The sequence below is a fragment of the Neolamprologus multifasciatus genome, chromosome 10 (assembly GCF_963576455.1).
Source record: "Neolamprologus multifasciatus chromosome 10, fNeoMul1.2, whole genome shotgun sequence".
NCBI classification, from domain to species: domain Eukaryota; kingdom Metazoa; phylum Chordata; class Actinopteri; order Cichliformes; family Cichlidae; genus Neolamprologus; species Neolamprologus multifasciatus.
The window spans coordinates 15986370-16006584 of NC_140448.1; the positions used below are offsets into that span (position 1 = coordinate 15986370).

General features: G+C 39.2%; 1 protein-coding gene and 1 long non-coding RNA gene across 2 annotated transcripts in view; one reads left to right on the forward strand and one right to left on the reverse strand.

The window, feature by feature from the left end:
- Positions 1–14022, reverse strand: part of mtnr1bb (melatonin receptor 1Bb) — a 52741-nt gene extending 38719 nt beyond the window's left edge. Inside the window, exon 1 of the mRNA XM_085174172.1 lies at positions 12868–14022. Within this exon, the coding sequence (XP_085030298.1) occupies positions 12868–13075 (208 nt within the window). The 5' untranslated portion in view covers positions 13076–14022. The remainder of the gene's footprint in view (positions 1–12867) is intronic.
- On the forward strand, positions 12478–13560 carry LOC146509919 (uncharacterized). The gene is made up of 2 exons (XR_014876386.1): positions 12478–12737; positions 12839–13560. It is a non-coding gene; the product is annotated as an uncharacterized LOC146509919 (long non-coding RNA).
- Positions 14023–20215: the final 6193 nt, after the last annotated feature.

The window sequence follows — 20215 nt, forward strand, 5'->3', positions numbered from 1 at the left end:
TGACAACGAGTTCATTGTACTAAATTGTTTCAACAGTCAACAGATCTCAGTACAACAGAGAACTGTTTGGATGTGGTGGAACTGGAGATTCACACCATGGATGTGCAGATGATGCATCTGCAGCAAAATTGGTGATGGCATCATGTCAATAAGAACCAAAGTCCCTTTTTTAATCTGTGCCATGAAGCAAAAGGAGGTCCAACCCATTACTGCCAAGGTTTATCTAGAAAAGAAGTTGCCAGTGACCGTATTAAGATTTTAATGATCTTAGCAGGGTTGAAAAAAAAAACATTTTCCCACAGCACAAAGTGGCGTCAGAGTGCCGTCTTTTATATGTATATTTGTGGACGTCCAATTTTGGTCCACTGAAAGGGTTGTTTTGTAACGCCAGATGACGTTTTGTTACATCTATCAATAGACCTCCATGTCTATTTATAGTCCAAATGTAGTCGTCTTTCAACGTCAAATTTAGACTCACTTCTGTGTTTTCTATATGCTAATTAATTTTTAATTTTTCTGTAGCTATGTTTTTCACCTTTGTATGCATTTCCAGTTATCATTTGATAAAATGACATTATTAGAAAATGATCTGGAACAGTATCCCACCTTCTGATATGGGACTAAATAATAAGAGTTATGTGTGAAGGAATGTAAAGTGATCAACAGACAACTCCAAGATTGACTCTAAAACAAAAGTGAGCAGCTGCACGGTGGATTTCAAGCAGAAATGTGCACAATGGCCTCACAGGCAGTTTGCAAAATGCGCACAATGACAAAGGCTGTCAAGCAGATAATCGAGTTCATACATACGCATTTGCACAAACTTCTCGTACTTTCCGTTGCAACTTATCTCAGTCCAGTTACTGATCACAACCACACGTCGTCTTACAATCATGAGCTCGTCACACTAAAACAGGATACTAGTAAAGCTGAACACATATCATGCAAATGCTCTTTTAAACTTATTAAACCCATTGCACTCCTATCGAAATACTTTAACCATTATTATTTGCATTTTAACATGGATTTCAATGTTTTAAATATTTCAACACATTTTAATTAGTGACCGTTTTAAACTTGTTACAGACAAATAAGTTGATTAACTGGAATAAATAAACCAGTTAAAGAAAAACAAGAAAATGTAAAATAACAAAACAAACCACATGTCCTGAGTAAATCAACCTCTATTAATCATGTAAATTCCCTGCACCTGTCATTAGATGTCCACATGATGTCCAAAAAAATTACCCAGTCCAAAGTTCAAATGTTGAACATCATATAATGTCATGGCTGGACATCCAAATTGTGGACCTAGTTTGGACGTCGTATAGATGTGCAGAATTGGTCATGGACTGATGGATTCATTATAGACACGACCTGCACGTCTATCCAACGTCCAGTGTTAAGTAGGTAACTATTACTGTTTACTATGTGACTGCCACTTCAAATATTACATTTTCAAAATATTCAACATATTGTTTGTTTCTATTTATTAATTGTGTTGCAACTTTTCCTGTCCCAGAGGAAACCAAATCTGAAGAGCTTCGTTTGAACTACTACTGTTGTTTATTCACAGACATGACAGAGACATGTTTCAGTAAGTATTGCTGGCTATTAGTCTCCTCTATAAAGAAAAAAAATATATGACGTAAAAAACAGAACATGTAACATGTCAGAGGCTAGGGGAGCAGATGTGTAGCTGCCAACTGTTTTGCAAAACCGTTAATCCAGCTCAAGGCAGATAAAATCTTACTGTTAAGTTGTACAGTGAATGGCATATGAAGAACTCATAGCACATGTCACAAGCCTACAAATAATGTGTGTATTCGATTTTTTGCTATTAGTTTTTGCTATTCATTGGTAAGCTTTTGTTTGAATGTGGAGATGAACTCAGATCAGGACAATTCACATTCAATATGCACTTTGTGGACGTTTTGCCTCAGGCAAACCAAACCCTTCTTACCTCCTACCCCCTGCATTTCAAATGCACAACACCGACCCTCGTCCATTTCTCCCTCTATTCCTTCACATTAAAAATGCTGCGGTGCTCAGTCTAGTGGCACATGCTGCCAGGCTTGCCGTGCAGTGAGATTTAACAGCAAATACACTTCACTCTTCCACTAAATTCATGCGGCGTTTGCAATAGTTTATTGTAGAGTTTGGAAATGAACAATGGAGGCAGTGGGATGTGAAAAATCTTCAAATTAGACTGTTATATAGGATTATACTTATATGTATCACAAACTCTCAAAGCTACGGTGGGGGGGAAAAGCATTTACCTTCCTGAAGAGTAGATTCTAAGTACAACACTATAGTACATTTACATAGTGGACCCACATATTGCTGCGATTCTGTGGCTTAGTGGCTTTTTTTCTGAGTTCAGCAGACAGACATTAAGTCTGGTAAGTCCTAGCAGATTGACCTTTGAAGTGCACATTGAACTGTAAAGCAAAGCAGATGATTAAATCAGAAAGCTGTCTTAGCTTATCATTATAACAGTGAACACAGAGAAAATAAAAATCAGGATTACCGCTGCACTGCACACATGGAGAAATGCCTATTGACATTATTGATTATGAAACCACAAAAGAGTCTTTTAGGCACAGCCTCTTTCATTATGTAAAATATTGCCTTTGTCTCTTCACATCATTACTTGCAGGATTACATCCAGTTGACTGACTGTAGCCTTTGAAGGGCTTTAATTTCTCTGGGCACTTTTGTGTTTGATCAGAAAACTTGGCATTTTGGATACCCAGCATTTGAGTACTCAAACTGCCGAGACATACCCTCACTGCGAACATACTCTGATCATAAATTGTGGAATGGAGGTGGGGGAAAAACACTAGAGGACATGAAAAGCGATGCTTGTTGTTGTTTCAAATAATGGCTTACAATACCCTTGATGCTCAACTGTAGCCGTAATGTGATTTAAGTGAAATGCAAAAGGCCTGAGGGCAGCCTGACGTGCCCTGGCTAATACATGTTTGAAACTTGTTTAAGTGGACACAATAGAACAACAATTACCTGAGTGAACAAATGTCTTGTTCGCTCAAGCTCTTGAGTCCATTCAGCTGCAAATGTGAAAAGTACAAAGGAGAAAGTCGAACAACTTTAAAAAGGTGAACATGACGAAAAATGAATTTATGTATGAAATGAGGTATTCACATTATAACTCTGGAACCTTGAGAATCTTTAACTAGAGTTTGAAAAAGAATAAACTATGCATGAGTTAAAATCAATGCGTTTTGATTTAGTATTCAATTCTCGGTATTTGAAATCAATCAGAAACAGTTTCAGCTTTCTTTACACATACCTCTTTAATCAGTGCTTTCTTTCAGGAAGAGGCTGATTATATGACCTCCTCTAACAAGATATATCAGAACCGCCGCATTGTATTAAACATGACTTCAGGGTTTAACGAAGAGAATAAAAAACACTTTTCTTTTTAAAATTTTGTTTGTAGCAAAGCACTCTGTATCATAAATCATAAACAGCACCGGGGTTTACCGCTTTGGAAACGGGTAGATGTAATACATTTTAATTTGTGCATTTTGCTATGATACAAGTTGTGCTATTAGGGATTTTAGTTATTTTTTAATTTAAAAAAATACCACTTTTATATGGACACAAACTCTTGTATTTGTGTGATATTAGATAAAAGCTCTCCCGGATGAGTGTGCAAGGATACACAGAAGCCTTGGTGTGTCCTGCAGCGGTCTGGGCTTGATTCTGCCTCAGGCCCCTTGCTGTATGCCACCTCCCCTCTCTGTCCACCTACCTTTTCGCATGTCTCTACTGGCTTTGTCAAACAAAGACTCAAAAGGCTTCCCAGCCACATTTAAAGACAGTATCGTGTTTTTCACACTTGGCCTTTTAAGCTTTTATGTACACTGACCATGTTTATCTTATTCTCTGAAGGGCTGCTTCGACGTGCGGATTAGAAAGAGGCGTCAGTCCCCCTCCACTGTCTCCTTTGCTGCCACAAACAAACATTTTGCCTGTCTTGTTTTGAAGTTGCTTGCATGAATACAGTTCTGCACATCCCTGTAACACCTCCCTCCTTTATCCTATTCTCATTTTCTCATCCTAGATTGCCCTTGATTTTTCAGGGCTTCTCTATTTCACCTCCCTCCTCTTTTCGCTTCCTTTCTCCTCCTTCTCTTGCAGCAAATCCCTTGCTTCTTCCACCTCTTCACCCACTGCTGCCTGAAGGTTTTGAGAAATTGTTACATAATGCACTTCAAATTATCACAAAGCATGCATTATGGATACGGGTGGGGTGGGGGGTAGTGATATGGCAGACACTACAGGATTTGATAAGGAGTAAAGCAATGAAATTACCAATCACTTGCTTTGCAGATTAAATGGGTCAATCTATCATGTTCATGGTTATTGAGATTAAAGGAGATTGTTCTGTCAGTTGCTGTGTGAGCGTGCACGCGTTCATGCAAACTACTGAATCATCCCCCATCTCAGCACCAAAGTACTGATAACAGCTGGGTGATTCTGATGACACATGACAGTAGTTCTTACATTGTCTTGGCTGCGCCTCTGAAACACAACATCACTCTCCTACTTTCCATAGCAAGGGATTTCAGTCCTGTTTGTCTCTTATATAAACACTGGGCTGTCTTTCTGTATTTCATAGTCCGTGTCCTTATAATTTTTCTGTTTTTGAGCTCTTTCTAAACCGCTCTTTCCTTTCGCATCTCTCTCTCTTGCTTTCTGTCTGCTTGCTGCTCTCCATCTAGATGGCCTGAGCTCCTCCTGTTTCCTTTATCCAGCTGTCTGCGTTCAAGGGAATTATGGAATTCATGCTTCACCCAAAAGAGACAGGACAGTGCCTGGGCACAGCTCTGGCAGAAGTAGATTCCCGGAGCACTTAATGCTGCAGAAGACATCCCCAGCAGTCATGTCCAACCTTCACTTCTGCCTAAATACTCACTGAGTCGGACAAAAAAAAAGAAAAAAAGAGAAACAGAGAATCCGAATGATGAAAGAATTATATGCCAAAGCCCAGCACACATACAGAAAATCCCCTGAAGCCCCATAGGCACTCTTTTTCTGTGCTTTATAGATCAGTGGTAACTCAGCTCCCCTATGGATTCTACTTGAAATTACATGAGGAACTAGACTTAGTGGCTAATATTTGTCACAATGGGATGTAAGATGCATGTTTCCAAATAAGTTAATATAAAATAAACACATTATTTCAAATAAAACTAGCAACAGGGCTTTGCATCTAAAATCTTCCTTTAATCTTTTTGAGCTACAGTTTAACATTGCCCCATTTTCATCTCTGTTATCACTACCTCTCTGCCTGTTTTTCACCATCTCCTCTGTTGTACAGGTTCCATTAGGGTGGTTGGGAAAATGCTATGAATCTACCTTCGTCTGTCTGCCTTTTCAGAACTTTCTTTTTTCTTTCTTTCTTTTTTTTTTTTTAAATCTGTACTCCAGAAAGCTGAGAAAGCTTTTCAGGATTAAACAAAATCTAACTGAACTGACAACCTGTTCAGCTTGCTTATCTCCTGTTTTGATTTTAATGAATTAAAATCAAACACCCAAGTGCCCCCATGGCAAAAAACCTTGGTTGGATGCATAAATTATGAGGGGAACGAAAATGAACCAAGGATCTAAAGATGCCTACTGGGTCTTGTTGGAAAAGAAGGGCCTAACTACTGTATTTTTTTTAAAGCAATGAATGGAATATTAAAATCTATATAATCTAACAAGAGATGAGATGCTGGACCAGAGTAAGGGAAGTTTTAAGTAGCTAAAATTTTAGGATAGAAGTTAAACTGCATCCTTTTGTACGTTTGCTATTTCCCTGGCAGAGTGTAAACTTAACCATCAGGCTTTTATATTATTGTTGCACTTTATATTACAGCTTGGTAATGATGTGGTAGTAGTGGAAGCAATATTTGTTATAATATTTGTAAGTTATTACCACTTAAATACCAATATATATAATAACCAAATAATGACAAAGTAATAGTAAGTCTAGTTTAACATGGTGAGCATTTTGTGGCTAACTGAATCTTTTAAGCTGGAGGAAGGAAGAATTGTTTATGTAATTAGCAGAAAATCAACCATATTTACATTCACAGATGCTTAAATTCAATTTATCACTCAGTAACACTTATATTATGTGCCCTGATTACTTTTAGAAGGAGACTGCACATTTACAATGTTAGTTTTCTACCAAAGGTCTTCCAGGTAACAAGCGTCATGGTAATAAGCCACAGCATTAATTATAATATTTAAACTGTTATGGTCAAATTGAAAGGCTACTGGGGACAAAATGCAGTATTAATTTCAACATTATAATGTGGTAACACAATACAATTTTTTTAATCATCGATTATTACTTTGATATTACAACTTTATTAAATACAGTCAATATGTAAAAATTCAAACTGACATCCCTCTTTATTGCTTTATTAAATAAACATACATTTCTTTCAACACTACTTTCTCCAGGTTCTGACCCTGTATCACTCAAATAATCTTCTGTCTAATATTATTCTATTAAAACCATTTTTGTTATAACTTATTTCCATGTTATTACCTTCTTGTTTCCACTAATAGCACATCATTGCTGGGCTGTAACAGAAAGTGTTACCTATCTATGTGTGTGTGTGTGTGTGTGTGTGTGTGTGTGTGTGTGTGTGTGCGTGTGTGTGTGTGCGTGTGTGTGTGTGTGTGTGTGTGTGTGTGTGTGTGCGTGCGTGCCTGCAGTTATTCAAAAATGGTTATATTACATTTTCATATCTATTCTAAGTTGGATGATATATTTTGAAAATAACTGAATGCGTTACTGTGTTCATATATCTTAGCTTAATTCTCAGCATTTATCAAACAAATCACTTGTGAATGCATAATGGAACTCATTTACTTTCTTCTTTGTACAAAAAGGAGGGATGTCAGTCTCAGTTCTCTTAAAATCACCGTATGTCATAGCTGTTAATAGCCTATTGCTCAGATTGTCATTAAATGCTCATCTGGTAACAATTATCAGTATAGACAGGACAGCAGGACAGCGTTAGTATTCAGAGAGACTGTCTGCAATAGTCTGCCAACAGCTGTATGTCCTGTCAAAATGTCTTTGCACAAGACAAAGAAATCCCCCATACTTATTCAGTGGGACACACTCTGGATTAAAGTGTCAGCTGAATGCCTAAAAATTTAAAGATGCGGAGTGTAGACTTGGGAACTGTCCAATAAATTAAAAAGCTGAGGTTGTCCATTAGCAGCTTAACAGAAGTCCTCTCTCTGTCTCTCATCTCATTTCCTATGTCATTCATGCAGACCTATTTGCAAACTTCTCGGACAACTCATAACCACTACATAGAGCATCTGCGCACCCATTTGTAGCCAAGTCCCTAATCATGGCTGGTCAGCTCCAATGTCAGGAAGACGTTTGCCTTTGCAATCAAACTGTCTTAAGAAGTGTCTGAGCTTTCAGAGTATCTCACAAGAGTAATTGTAAATTTACAGGCTTGACATTTCTCTCTCTCTCTGTTAAAGTCATTCCTTAATCATCTTTTTCATGTCTTATCATTGTGAAAACAGCCAACTACATCAAAGCTATGACAGAGAAGTAGATAATTAAGAATAGAGTATATTGAGAGGTGGTTTGAATGCTTTAGCACCATTAAGAGGGGAGGGGACCAAAAGACCCAAGGCCATTCTCAATATGGTGTATGCCAAGTTCAGACTGGCATTCTTGGAACTTCAAGCTTGATGAGTTTAGCTTGGGAGTCCAGACTCCCAACAACATAGTGGTGAAGTACTCTATATGCAGTTGGAACAGCAGTGCTCTCGCTGACATTTCTGGTTCAGATGGGAGGCACTAGACTGCACTGCACAATTTGTTCCCAAGCTTTCATCCTTTTATTTCCTTAATATTATTTACATCGGGGGTTTTATTTCAGTAAAAATTATATTCTTCCTGGCCACGGATCAACCTTGCATAAATCTGTAGATTTTTTTCCGCACATAATATTTTTCAGCTCTTATAATACATTAAAATCAGGAGACATACTTGGCCAGCTCACAGTTTTCACTTTTTTCATGTGTGGTACAGTGTTTGAAATCATTGTAATGTTGGAAAATGTTTTCTTTTTTCAGGATTTGTAGTTCATCTTCATTCATTCAGTATTCGGGTATACAAACTTGTAAACCACAGTGCCATTTATAAATGTAATTGCACATATAGCCTTTGTATTCATGCATCCCTTAGCAGCATGCCCAAACTTCCCTGTTTCACCATCGGCATTATGCAGTCACTGTGGTAGTCCTGGCCAGACCCATGCCAAAAATCCTGCACAATTCATTTTGGTTTCATATTGCCAAAAGTGTGTTGCCAATATTCATCAGGCTTCCTTTTATGTGCCCTTTGTGCCATTTTGTAAACAATGGCTTTCTTCTTGGGCACTGAGTATAGAGGTTGACTTCACACAGTGTCGACAAAATACCAATTTCCACAGTCCGAAGCACCTGCCCATGATTTTTTTTTTTTTTTTTTGGATTCAGGGTTGTGTAGGCAGCAAATTGTGTGTGACAGCATTTTTAGTGGACAGCCTCGGCACCTTCTGGTAGCATGGCTGTTCTGGCTTCTGGTATCTGGCTCCCTGATAAGTCACCTTAGGTGACTGTGGATCTCAGGAGCTGTCCAACCATTGGCAGAGGCAACCATGATGCGATGTTGGAAAATCTCTAATTTTTTCAGGACTGATATTCCATCTTAATTTATTCAGTATTCAGGTATACAAACCCGTATACCACAGTGCCACTGAAAAATGGAATTGCATGCATGTCACACATGGAGAAAACATCCTCACACTTTGCTGATGCATTTATTATTTTTAAAGCCATTATTATATGAGCTACTAATTCAGTGATACAGTAAATACTGTATGTGGAATCAAATTGCAACATTTATGAGCCTGACACAATTTTTCCATTGTTTCAGTGTAATGGAGAGTTTACAGATTCAGCTAAGTTTCTGTGTAAAGCTGTACGTACAGAATAGAAGGCTCCGTATTAGTTCATTCTTTCATATGTAACACATGTTAATGTATGAGTTATGAGTATGCTGTGACCATAGCAGACAACTTTCCTTTCAGCATCTGATTTACTGTTTATAATTCTGCTTTTTCAAAAAGCATCTAGACTGCTGTCATGCTGTCTGTACTCTTACTTGACTGCTGTGCAAAGGTAAATAAAACTCATAAAGGTAACCTGCGTGTGTTCACCTACATTCATTTCAGATTTCCACAGCAGCCATTAGTTTATAGTGGAATACCTGTCTACCCTGGGCACAGAGGTTTTAATCTAACCTGGATACAGCTGCAAAATAAGAGCACCTCATTCATACATTGATTTGGACTGTACTTACATGTGCACACTTTTAAATGGACACTGAAAAAAGTTCACAGGAGCACAAACAAAAACAGACACAGACAAAAACACAGATTTAGACAGAATACGACTGGTTTTCACGGTTCGCTTCGATGTTTAGAGGTAGACTGAAAGCAAATTGTGTAAAACTTCACTGGGTAAAGGGTGTTTTCTTCCCCCAAGTATTAACTAAGGAATACTTAAGCATTATATTTGTGCAAGCAGTGAGTTTTAGAACATAGCAAGAGAGGGAATGAGAGAAGCGGGAGGAGATATGACGTAAATAAAGTCTCTTTGAAGAGAGTCTCTGTAATGTGTGATCCTGTCTAACACTCTTTGAAGGCTTGCAACACCTAAGTGCCTTCAAAGACAAATCTCAGGCGACAAAAGCCTCTGCCCCACACAAGTACAGCAGGTGCTTTTCCGTGCAGACACACACATTCCTACAAAACTGCACAATAATATAGTTGCATTTCTAGTTAACTGTATTTTCCTAAACAAGTGATTTCATATGAATAAAAACTTTCGTGTCACTGGCTTGTGATTGTGTGCCTGTGGCACCTGCTTGTCCATACACAATAGCCAATGATGAGAGGGAGAAAGTTTAACATGGAGGTGCCTGAACAGACAAGACACAGAGATAACTGACAGGAAAGAAGTTAATGTGCAATCACTTCGCATTCCACACACGGACTGGTTGCATGAACAATGTGCTTCCAAGTTCTGATTTGTATGAATAGCCGGTATCTTGATGCCTTTTCAGCCAAAGAATAATGAGTGTCTACTACTCAATTTTCTATGGGGATGCACACATCATATACGTGGGTTGGTGAGAGCTAGTAGTCAATCATCAACCAAGCATCTTATGAAAAATTACTCTCGGCTGTCAGTATACTTTGTTCACTGCCACAGGGGAGACTTATGCAAAGCCATGACAACAATGGTGAGCAATCGTGCGCTACCCTCCTGCTCCTGCTGTGACTGTGAATATACCACTGTTAGGTCAGGTGTTTTCCCATCTAAACTGTCGAGTGGGTTATTTCAATCTACAGGAGCCATCCTTCGAGTTCACCATCGTGGGTTCAGTGTCGTTTTTGAACTGCTGAGTGGGCTGTCTCAGTTGAGAGAGATCAGCTTTAAGGCAGAAATATGCACCATGCGAGTGGCCAAAAAGAAGAAGAAAACAAAAATATATGGGAAGACTAACCCCTACCATCCAAGAATATCTTGAATAGAAATGAAGCAATTTTTAATCAAGCGTTTGATATATTGTCTTATGCTAATGGGTGTATATGGGGAAATTGCTGGCATGTGATTAATCACAAGATTGTCCTTGTACAAGCAGTTGTTGTTGTTGGAATTGTAGATGCGCATTTTATACAATTAAAAATTGATCCATTTGGTGGGATCATGCCTCCTAGTCCCCCTTTTCCAGAAGATCCAAGCCATTTAAAAGCCTATATGAAAGATTTCCACTGGACAAATGACATTTAATGTTTTATTCTCACTGGGGGCACTTGACTGCATGAACTCACTGCAGATTTTCTCCTAAGTGTACACCAAAGACTGTTCATGCTTTATATTCAAAAAGGTTCCATCAAAGTAATGCCTGAGTCACTGTGGGAAAACAGCAGAGATGAAGATATCCAACGTTTTCTGTGGTTAAAGCAGCAGCCAACCTTTTCTTTAATAGGCTATAATCTCTGTTTTATTCTCTCAACAAGTGGGAAGCCTTCTTTTTGATTATTTAAATCCTCTGAATGCTGCTGTCACTGTGTGTAAAGTTTAATAAGATAATGATTATGAGGATATCTATAGGCCTTGTCTTGCTAAAAGAAATGATTCATGCGGGCACCCGACTTGTTACTTCTTAATTTTCTGAATTCTGCTTCTTGATAGCTTCAATAAATAAATAACCTTGATTAGATTTAGCGCTATGAATCCACTGAACCTAACCTAAACCTCTATTTAAAAAAATTGAACCTGAAGACAGGGTGGCATTCAAATGCTCCAGTGATCGCTGTGTATATCTGAGTGAAAGAGAATACACCCAAATGGAATAAAAAACGTCTCCATGAGAAGCCCTCATATCCACTCGTGGATATGAGGGCAACTTCATTACGTGCTTCAATGAAAGCTTGTAGTTGCTTTGATAAATCCTAAGGGTTTTTTCCCTATTGACTAATAAGGGGGAAAATGAGTCCTGGTTGCTTCCTACTGGCTGAAAAATAGTTGCTGATTTACAGATTATGCAAATAAATGCATATTTCCTGCCCTATTTGTTGCCCGATAAAGCACAAAATAGCCAGTCAGCACTGTGTGGCAGACTTCACTGCATAAAATATCCATCTTGGCAAGTTTTTAATCTCAGTCTCTTCTTAAGCATTTTTTTTTTATTTCCATTAGAATAAAATATTAGTTTTCAGTTCACAAAAGAAGCATCTCAAGCTTGTAATAAATATGGAGAATTAGGGAGTAAACCAGTCGCATTAAAAGTTTGAATGACTCACTAAAAAATTTGTAGCTATTCATTTCATTTATAATTGGATGAATTAGAGGTCCAAGAGTACTTTTGTCCTGCATGCAGAGGCGCCTACATTCACAACAAAATAAGTTCATCAACACCATTATAGCAAGCTTTTCAGAGGGACTCCTCTGCTTATTAACCAACCCTTTCATAGTAAGTGTGACTCAGAGTGCCGGTGAACTTTACTAGTAGAGCGTGTGAGTGTGGGAAAAGTGGGATGCCAGACTGTCAGAGTAGCTTTAACAGTGCAAGCTATCAATGAGAGCTCCAGTGGCAGCTTAATTCATCTTACACGACATTTACTTGAACACACTAACTTGAAGCACAGGTGAAATCTGTGCCTGTATCATTTCTGTGCCCATCTGCACCTACTGTAAGCATCCTGTCCATATGCATGGCAGCTTTTAATCAGCATCGATGTATTAACTAAGCTTTACCAAGATGTTGAATTTGAAATCAAGTTAAAAATCCAAAAGTAGGAATCAGTTTAAATTGGACAGTACCTAATGTGAGTTCAGTTTAGTCACTGATTTTTTATATTTTTTCTCAAGGTAACGCATATAAAATGCACAGTTTACTAGAGTAATTTCTTTTGTTGTTGCTCTGATGACAGTGGCACGGAAAGGCTAAGTGCGCTCTGAGGTCAATGGGTTAAAGAAATGCGCAGAAGCAGCCCGAGATTAAGAAACGTGCGGGGTGAAACAAAAACAAGATTTTATATAACCAGTGTTCACCCCCGAGCAGATGTCACACTCAGCATTGCCTACGTAACCTACATCATTATGCAAACTCTCGCTAGACTACAGTAAGTTGTATCTTTTCCATATGGGTAAATGGCGAAGTATTGTTAGTTCTGTGATCACTGATCATGTGGTTTGACTTTGTGCGACCTTTGCGTCCTTTCAGACTATCGGAATTGGGGGAAAAGCTCCTACCCGCGTTCCTCAGCTTGCGGTTCCTGAACACCGAGATGATCACCAGCAGGTTCCCCAGCACGTCAACCACCGTGGTGAAGATCAAAACACTGGCCAGGATTGCAATGACCCAGGCGGGGCGGGCGGTCCCCTCTGTGGCCAGGGTGCGATCTAGCTGCCCCAGCCGTGGCTCTGTCCGGTTCTTTACAAGTGTTAATGTGTCCGGCATCACTGGCCCACAGCCCGAGCTGCTTTTGAATCGCCGCTGTAAATTTATGTCCCGCAGGTACCGTCGGTACCGGCGTGTCCTAAACGAAACATTAAGCGCACCATTTCGAGTTCCACAAGAGCCCAACGAGAGTCTGCCACTTAAAGGCGATGGGAATGAATTGCCGGGCTATTGTGCGGGAATCACGTGTGGCATATAAAGTTACATGTACTCTCGGCTCTTTCTTATGTTCGCACAAAAGTCATCCATCCACGTGCCACGGGCAGCTCGGATACGCGGTGCCACACCTTCTCTCTGGCAATGAATGCAAATTATTTGTCGTTCAGAAAATAGTCCTCCAGATAAGGTCCAGTCCATTCATATTTTAAATCTCCATCCTCGTCAAGTGTCCCCGGGTTGCTGGCTGGCATCTCTAAGTCTCCTCCTGCATGTGCCCACGCGGGAGAGAAGAAGGCTATTTCTTCAGATATATATATATATATATATTTTTTTTTTAAAAATGTCAAATCATCGCACCGCCGGCGGAAACCTCATTTAATTTGCTGTTCTGGGAACACACGCGTGAACAAATTGCCTTCCCTGACCGTTTGTGTTGTCCTTGCCATGCTCTGAACTACGACGCAACCGGCGCTGTCCGTGGCGAGGCGGCACTGAGGCAAAACATCAAATCCACAGATTGAGCACGGGGAAGACACGGCTTCACAAACAACGTTTGTGCCTTCCACTGGGCTTTATGCGCATCTCCATTTCTCACACCTCTTGCCGTCTTTGACTTTCTCTCTTCATCTCCTAACCTACTTTGCCGAGGCATGCGTGCAAACAAAGATTTTCCCTCATTTTCCCCTCTGCCTATCCCCAGCGTGACATCCCAGAATCTGTCTTTGATCTCAGCACAATGCTTGGTTGTGCTCTAAGTGTACACACAGCGGTGGGTCGGCATGGGAAGTCCAGTCAGCACACACAGACTTGTGTGAGGCATGCGTCTTAGGCAAACGACAAATTTGAAAATGTAATGATTGTTTTTTCTTTGTCCGAAGTTATTCGTGTGCAAGTACAAATATGCTGTTGGCTTTTAGGGTATTAAAATTAGCATTTTCATGCAGCTGGTGCCAGGCTATATAATTGAAGCCTTTCATTTGCAAATACGGTGCACTATTGATTGAACCAACGTACTTTAGTAGTGTCTCTACTGAGTGCCACTTATGGACTCTAAGCTATAATTCACTTTGTGCGCAGTGCAGTAACAGTAAATGGAGGTTGCAGGCTAAACCCATTCATCCTTAACACGGGTAACAGTGCAGTCAGTCTCTCCGTCAGATCTGGTGGATTCATATGTCATCAATACTTGTGGTGACACATTGAGGACAGTGCCATTCCACTTGTTTAACTCTTCACTACTGGGCGAATGGATGACCCTGGTGCCCTCAAGCACAGCAGCAGGAACAGATTAGAGCAGCCCAGTGTCATCCTCAAAGCAGTATGATGAGTTCCACATGAGCCTGATGTGATGACCAGGAGACAGACAGCTCTGGCAAGTGAGGTCAGGGCATGCAATCATACGCTTTGAGTATGGAAATAAACTCCATAGAAGGGACAGTGACTGAATGAATTTATAATATTACTCACACCTGGAAAAAAAATCTATAGTCTTGATGGTACAGACCACAAAACATCTAAATCTGCTAATTGAAACTGCAAATCCCCGATAAGACTGCGCTGACTGTGCTTCACAGACTATTCAATCTCAAGCTAATGTATTACAGTGCTCGTCTGCTCTGAAGGAACTTTTGATAATCTTAAGCACTTAAAAAATAATAATAAAAAAAAACTTCAAGGCATTTTTAATTACAAGGAAATCTCCTTTATCAGCACAGCACTGTGATGTGTAACCTTAAACCTCTGAGTTTTGTCATATAAGCCTTTGAGTAAAAAGAAAAACCCACTAAGAAAGGCTTTTAAGGTAAAAATAAAAAAAATAAATCCAGGATTATTAAAGAAGCAAGAAAGAAAAAAAAGAAGCAAGTACCCTACAATTTATAACCCAATCTGAATCCATAAATTGTCCTATTTTGATATATACTCTTTAGAAAAAAAGATCTTAAGCACTTACTTATGGCAGTGTAGCCTAATGTTGTGGGTATAAGAGCAGAAATGAGGATGTAGATGAATAATGTACTGAGAATCTCACCAAAGAAAGTGGGTTTTAGCATAACCCTCTTGAAGAGCCAGTAACATACAGTAGCGTCTCCATATGGCCGTGTTGTTTGTGCTGTACTCTACATGACAACATGGCTTATTAATATTGATAACGCAGTCTTTGCTAACACAAGTCACTGTTCTGCAGAGTTTTCTGGAAATTACCAGATGGTGCCATGAAAACAAGTGTCGGAGGTACCAGGTGTAAAGAAAAGAAAAGGTATAGAGTCTATACTTTATGTTGTTTTGAGAGTTATTGAAATAAATATAACAAGTGTAACCATAATTGGATTGTATTCATGAGTATAAACAATCTAATCTTTGAGTAACACAACTGAAAACAGGTTTGGAGGAAGCGCTGCTACATTCATTTAACAACAGAAAACCAAACCAAATGCAAAAGAAAAATGGAACATCACATTTTCATTTGCAGGATTATGATGAAATGAACGTAATATATATGAAAATCAAGAGAAGAGGGATTTGTAATAAATCTCAATAATAAATCTTTTTAAAAAACACAAACGCATAGTGAAATGCTGTATGTGTGACAAAGTTCTTGCAAAGTTTCATTGGCCCAAACAGTTCGGGTACATACAGATACTGAGCATACAAACATGTTATCATTATATTAGGATGGGACTGAAAGCTTTTTGTTGTTTCGTTTAAACGTTTAAAGATGTGGGAACATAAAAATAGCCAAACTAGTCTTCAGTGTTTTTGAGAACAGATTTGGACATCTAAAACTTTGGACTCACACATGTGGTCCCAGAGGATGAATTTCATTGACTTTGCAAAAAAAATTTGGTTGAAATTTTCACTCATTTTTGACAATTATTAAATGCATAAATTAAATTTTAAGCTTTCACATATCACTGAATTTGGTACAGGCAGTAATGGTCATTAAAAAAAGACAAATATTGACAGGTGTGGTTGGTTATTATTCTACTTGTGTCTACTGATTTGTATTTTTCAACCATAATTCATAGGAAAGATCACTCCAAAGACCTTTTTAAAAGAGAGCTATGGGCCCATAAGCTTAAAAATCCTGTATGAAATTTAGTGGAAACGGCTCCTGAGCCAAATAAGAGATTTTGGTACAATCTGGATTTGGAATTTATGCTGTTAGATTATCATTTTAAACCGCAGCTTGAAAACTGGAACTGAGGCAAAGGTTAAACTGGAAGAGGTTGACGTTCTTACTTCATCATTATTAATAAGATGTTAGCTTGCGTTTTGTCTTCTACACATGTTTATGTGTTTATGTTATTGTGTTTTTATTGTTCTTACATTTGAATTGTCAGATTGACTGTAAAGGTTCCTAGCAAAGGCATTTCACGCTTTCATAGTTTAACAAGGGCCTAATAAAAGTCTTAATCAATTTTAAATCATGCTTTTTATTTGTTTTTGTTTCTAATGTCTCTGTAAAGCACTTTGAATCACCTTGTTGTTGAATTGTGCTATACAAATAAACTTGCCTTGCCTTGCCTTGCCTTGCCTTAAAGTTGCAGCAAAATCAGCAAATCTTAATGCTTATTCTGCTGGCATGAAAAACAACCCCTGATGATCAAAGAACAACACAAGCCAGCCCTTTTACTTAGCTTAATCAGATCTCAGCAATCTTAAAGGTGACAGCGTACCAATTCCTTTGAGCCAGAGAAGATAACAAGCTGAGCTCTGAAGCCCATGATGCAGCCATATTTCTCAGCAGCTGTTGAGCCATCATTCTGTCTCACCTCTCTTTAAGGCAGCAGTTTCTTACAAGATCAGAACAAACTGGGAAGTGTTGTAATGCAGTCCAACAGCTTAACACTGAAGGCCCCTGCATATCAGCATATTAGGGCTCGAGCCAAGATGAATGAAGGGTAAAAAAATATATCCCGGAAAATGGGATTCAGCTTTTTCTGTGGTCTTTGTATAGTTTGCAGTAAGTGGCCAAGAGAGGGAAATCTTCCCCGCCAAAGAAATGTCCCAAAGTTTGAGGCAATTACTGTATTTTAATGTTGTGTAAATGTGACATAATCCGATGGTCTTTATGCACTTTCATCACATAAGGAAATCCAATAAAGGACATGAAGCGCATGGTTAACATCCCTGTCTCGCACATAGCAGTTTTGCAGGCATATGCCAGCGGATTGCCTTAGTAATAATCTCTTAAAACAGCAGGGGGAGGGTAGTGATGGGATAGAGCTGGTAAACAGCTTCCTACACGGCCGAGAGCGGCTTTCTGATGTGAATTCGTATCCTCGCACATGTGCATAGACATCACCTAGTCCCACTCCATTTCCCCTCTTCCCCTTGTTGCCTTGTTTTAAGCATGCAGGCATGTTCTGTCAGATCATGCTCATATTCATAACACATGAGATGAAATTGCTCCAGACACTGACTGTGTTTGTAATCACTGTGGTCACGGGTGGGTTTGCGTGCAGGTATGTGTCTGCATGCTGTTGTGCACATGTGTGTGTTAGTGCACGTGTAAGTGTGTTTGTGTCTCATCAGAGGCAGGCACATAGATTAGGTCTGGCCGGGTGTGTAATCCCGGTGTTATTGAGAAACAGCGTGGATTTATAATCACCCACACAGCTACCCCTCAATAAGCAAGAACTGGGGAATGGTAATCTCTCGTATTTTTCCCACTCCTCTACTCATCTCTTGCCTTTCTTACACGGTCTATCTTTCAATCCCTTTCTCCTTTATGTAACATCATTTAATCCTTCTGTCCATTTCTTCTCTTCCCTGCTGTGTCCAGAAAGATCATGAAGAAATTCATTGTTAAAAGAAAAGGAGCAGAAAGGAAAGGGAAGAAAAATACGAAATGTGGGGGTAGAAAGCGGTTTTAAGTGGCTTAGCTGACTTTGTGGTATAAATGCCAGCTGGTCCAATGAAAAGCCAGCAGAGCTAAAGGGACTGGCAGGTCCTCATCATTGTCCCCTGATGCACGATGAATAAACACAACAGTCACTTTTTGTTTATTTTTCTATCTCTTGTTTCCCTCACACCCCCTCAAGTTTGCCTTTAGTTTGACCCCGTGCCTGTCACCAGGAGAGCCAGCGTGCTTGGAATACGCTAAACAAGTGGGATGGTCATCAAACAAGTTTGTCAGGGAGACAGTGTAAGTCATTGGAACATGTTGCACAATCCTTTGTCACCATAATTTAATGAGCTCTAAATCTGGACGAATAAACTGCTTGCACTGTTTCGCCTCTCTTTTACCACAGCGCAGGGACATTTGTGGTGTGTGTTTACATTCCTGTTGTTTATTCTCATTACCTCACACTGAGCGAGAGGCAGTAGTAATGTTGTGCAAGGTTATGCACATCAGGGTAATGTCCTGTGGGTAATCATCCCTATATTTTTTCTTCTTCCAGTAAAGACCTAAAGTGAAAACAGGAAATAATTCAGAAAAAGCTGACATACCGCTGCCCCTTTTTAGAGACATCTGGCTTTCTCACCTGAGAAATGTTTAGCATATTATGCTAATTGATAAAATCTTATTTTCTGTTTTGCCTTGTTACGACAGGCAGGGGTAATAGAGGAAACATAAATTCAGGTGTTGTGATCGCATTAGGGAGCAAAACAGGCTGATTATTTTTAGGCTGTAAAGTTGGTAATAGAAGTTTTAGAATGTCTCCCACAGTGACAAGTTTCATCAAGTTTTATGAACACACTGTAGCGCATAAATTTTTCCTGGGCTGAGGAAAATAGAGATTTGTCTCCCTTGAGTTCTGCCTTGTACCTGTTTGAGTCTTTTGTGGTTCATGGTTCCTGCAGGGAGAGAAAACAGAGCTGGAACAAGCCAGGCAGCATTTAACTATGAGCTATTTCCATCTATTGCACTGACACAAACTGGCATTCACTAAAAGATATATGAATTGTTTCACTCAAAAATGATATTCTCAGTTAAAAAAAAAAAAAAAAACACTGGCAAAATGACTGCCTTCATGAAAACACTGCTATAGCTCTATATAGTAAAATGCACACGTTGCAAATACTCTTTCAAAGAAAACAATTTTAATATACTCTTTCTTATTCTTCCAAACCTAAAGCACGCAGACATGCAGTCTTCCCAGATATTGTGCATAAAAGATGAATGTAGCTTTTGGGTCTGAAAAGTGAAGCCAGTGCGGAAGTGCCTTAAGCCTGCATTCTGTTAGCCAACACAGGGCTGGTTGTAAAAACGTAGCGTCTTTTCCTAGCTCACAATGGGCCTTCGGTAGATGAGCATGCACAGCAATAAACATAACTGCATAAATTCTGCATGATAAAACACAGTGAGCAGTTGACCATCAGTGGGAATTGTATGTGATACATGGCTTATAAGGTAAAACTTAAATTAACAATAAATAAAACAGCTGTACAATTTGATTAAATGTTAGAGTTATTTCACCAGGGACATCTGGCATCTGGTAAAACTGCCCTTAATGGGCTTATATTTATCTGGGGGGAAATACTACATATGTTTACATTATTTAATGTACAAAACACACTGTTTTTCCCCCTCTGCATTGCTGCAAGGATGTCCTTTCACCTTTATCCCTGAGTGGTCATTTAACATGTGAATCTTGCAAAATTCACACATCAGCCAAGACTTAAAGTGGTGTGGACGTTAATTTTGTCTGACAACTTAAATGTTGTAAAATCAGAACTTTAGCAGACACGAGAAACTGACTGATATAAAAGTAAAGACATTTGTGGATGCCGTTTGTGTCACTCTTTCATGCCTGCACAGTCTAATGACAAGAAGAACAGGAAACTGTGTAATTGAGCACACAATGTTAGCACACAGTATAGGAGTTAAACAAACAGATGTTAACATTAGCTAGATTAGCTATGGTTGATACCTATGCTAAGCACATATTGGTGTCTTGGATGATGGGAGTGCTGAAATTGGACCTCCGCTGGTGCTGAGCTTGACATGATAAAATGCAGTGTATCACTTGGTTA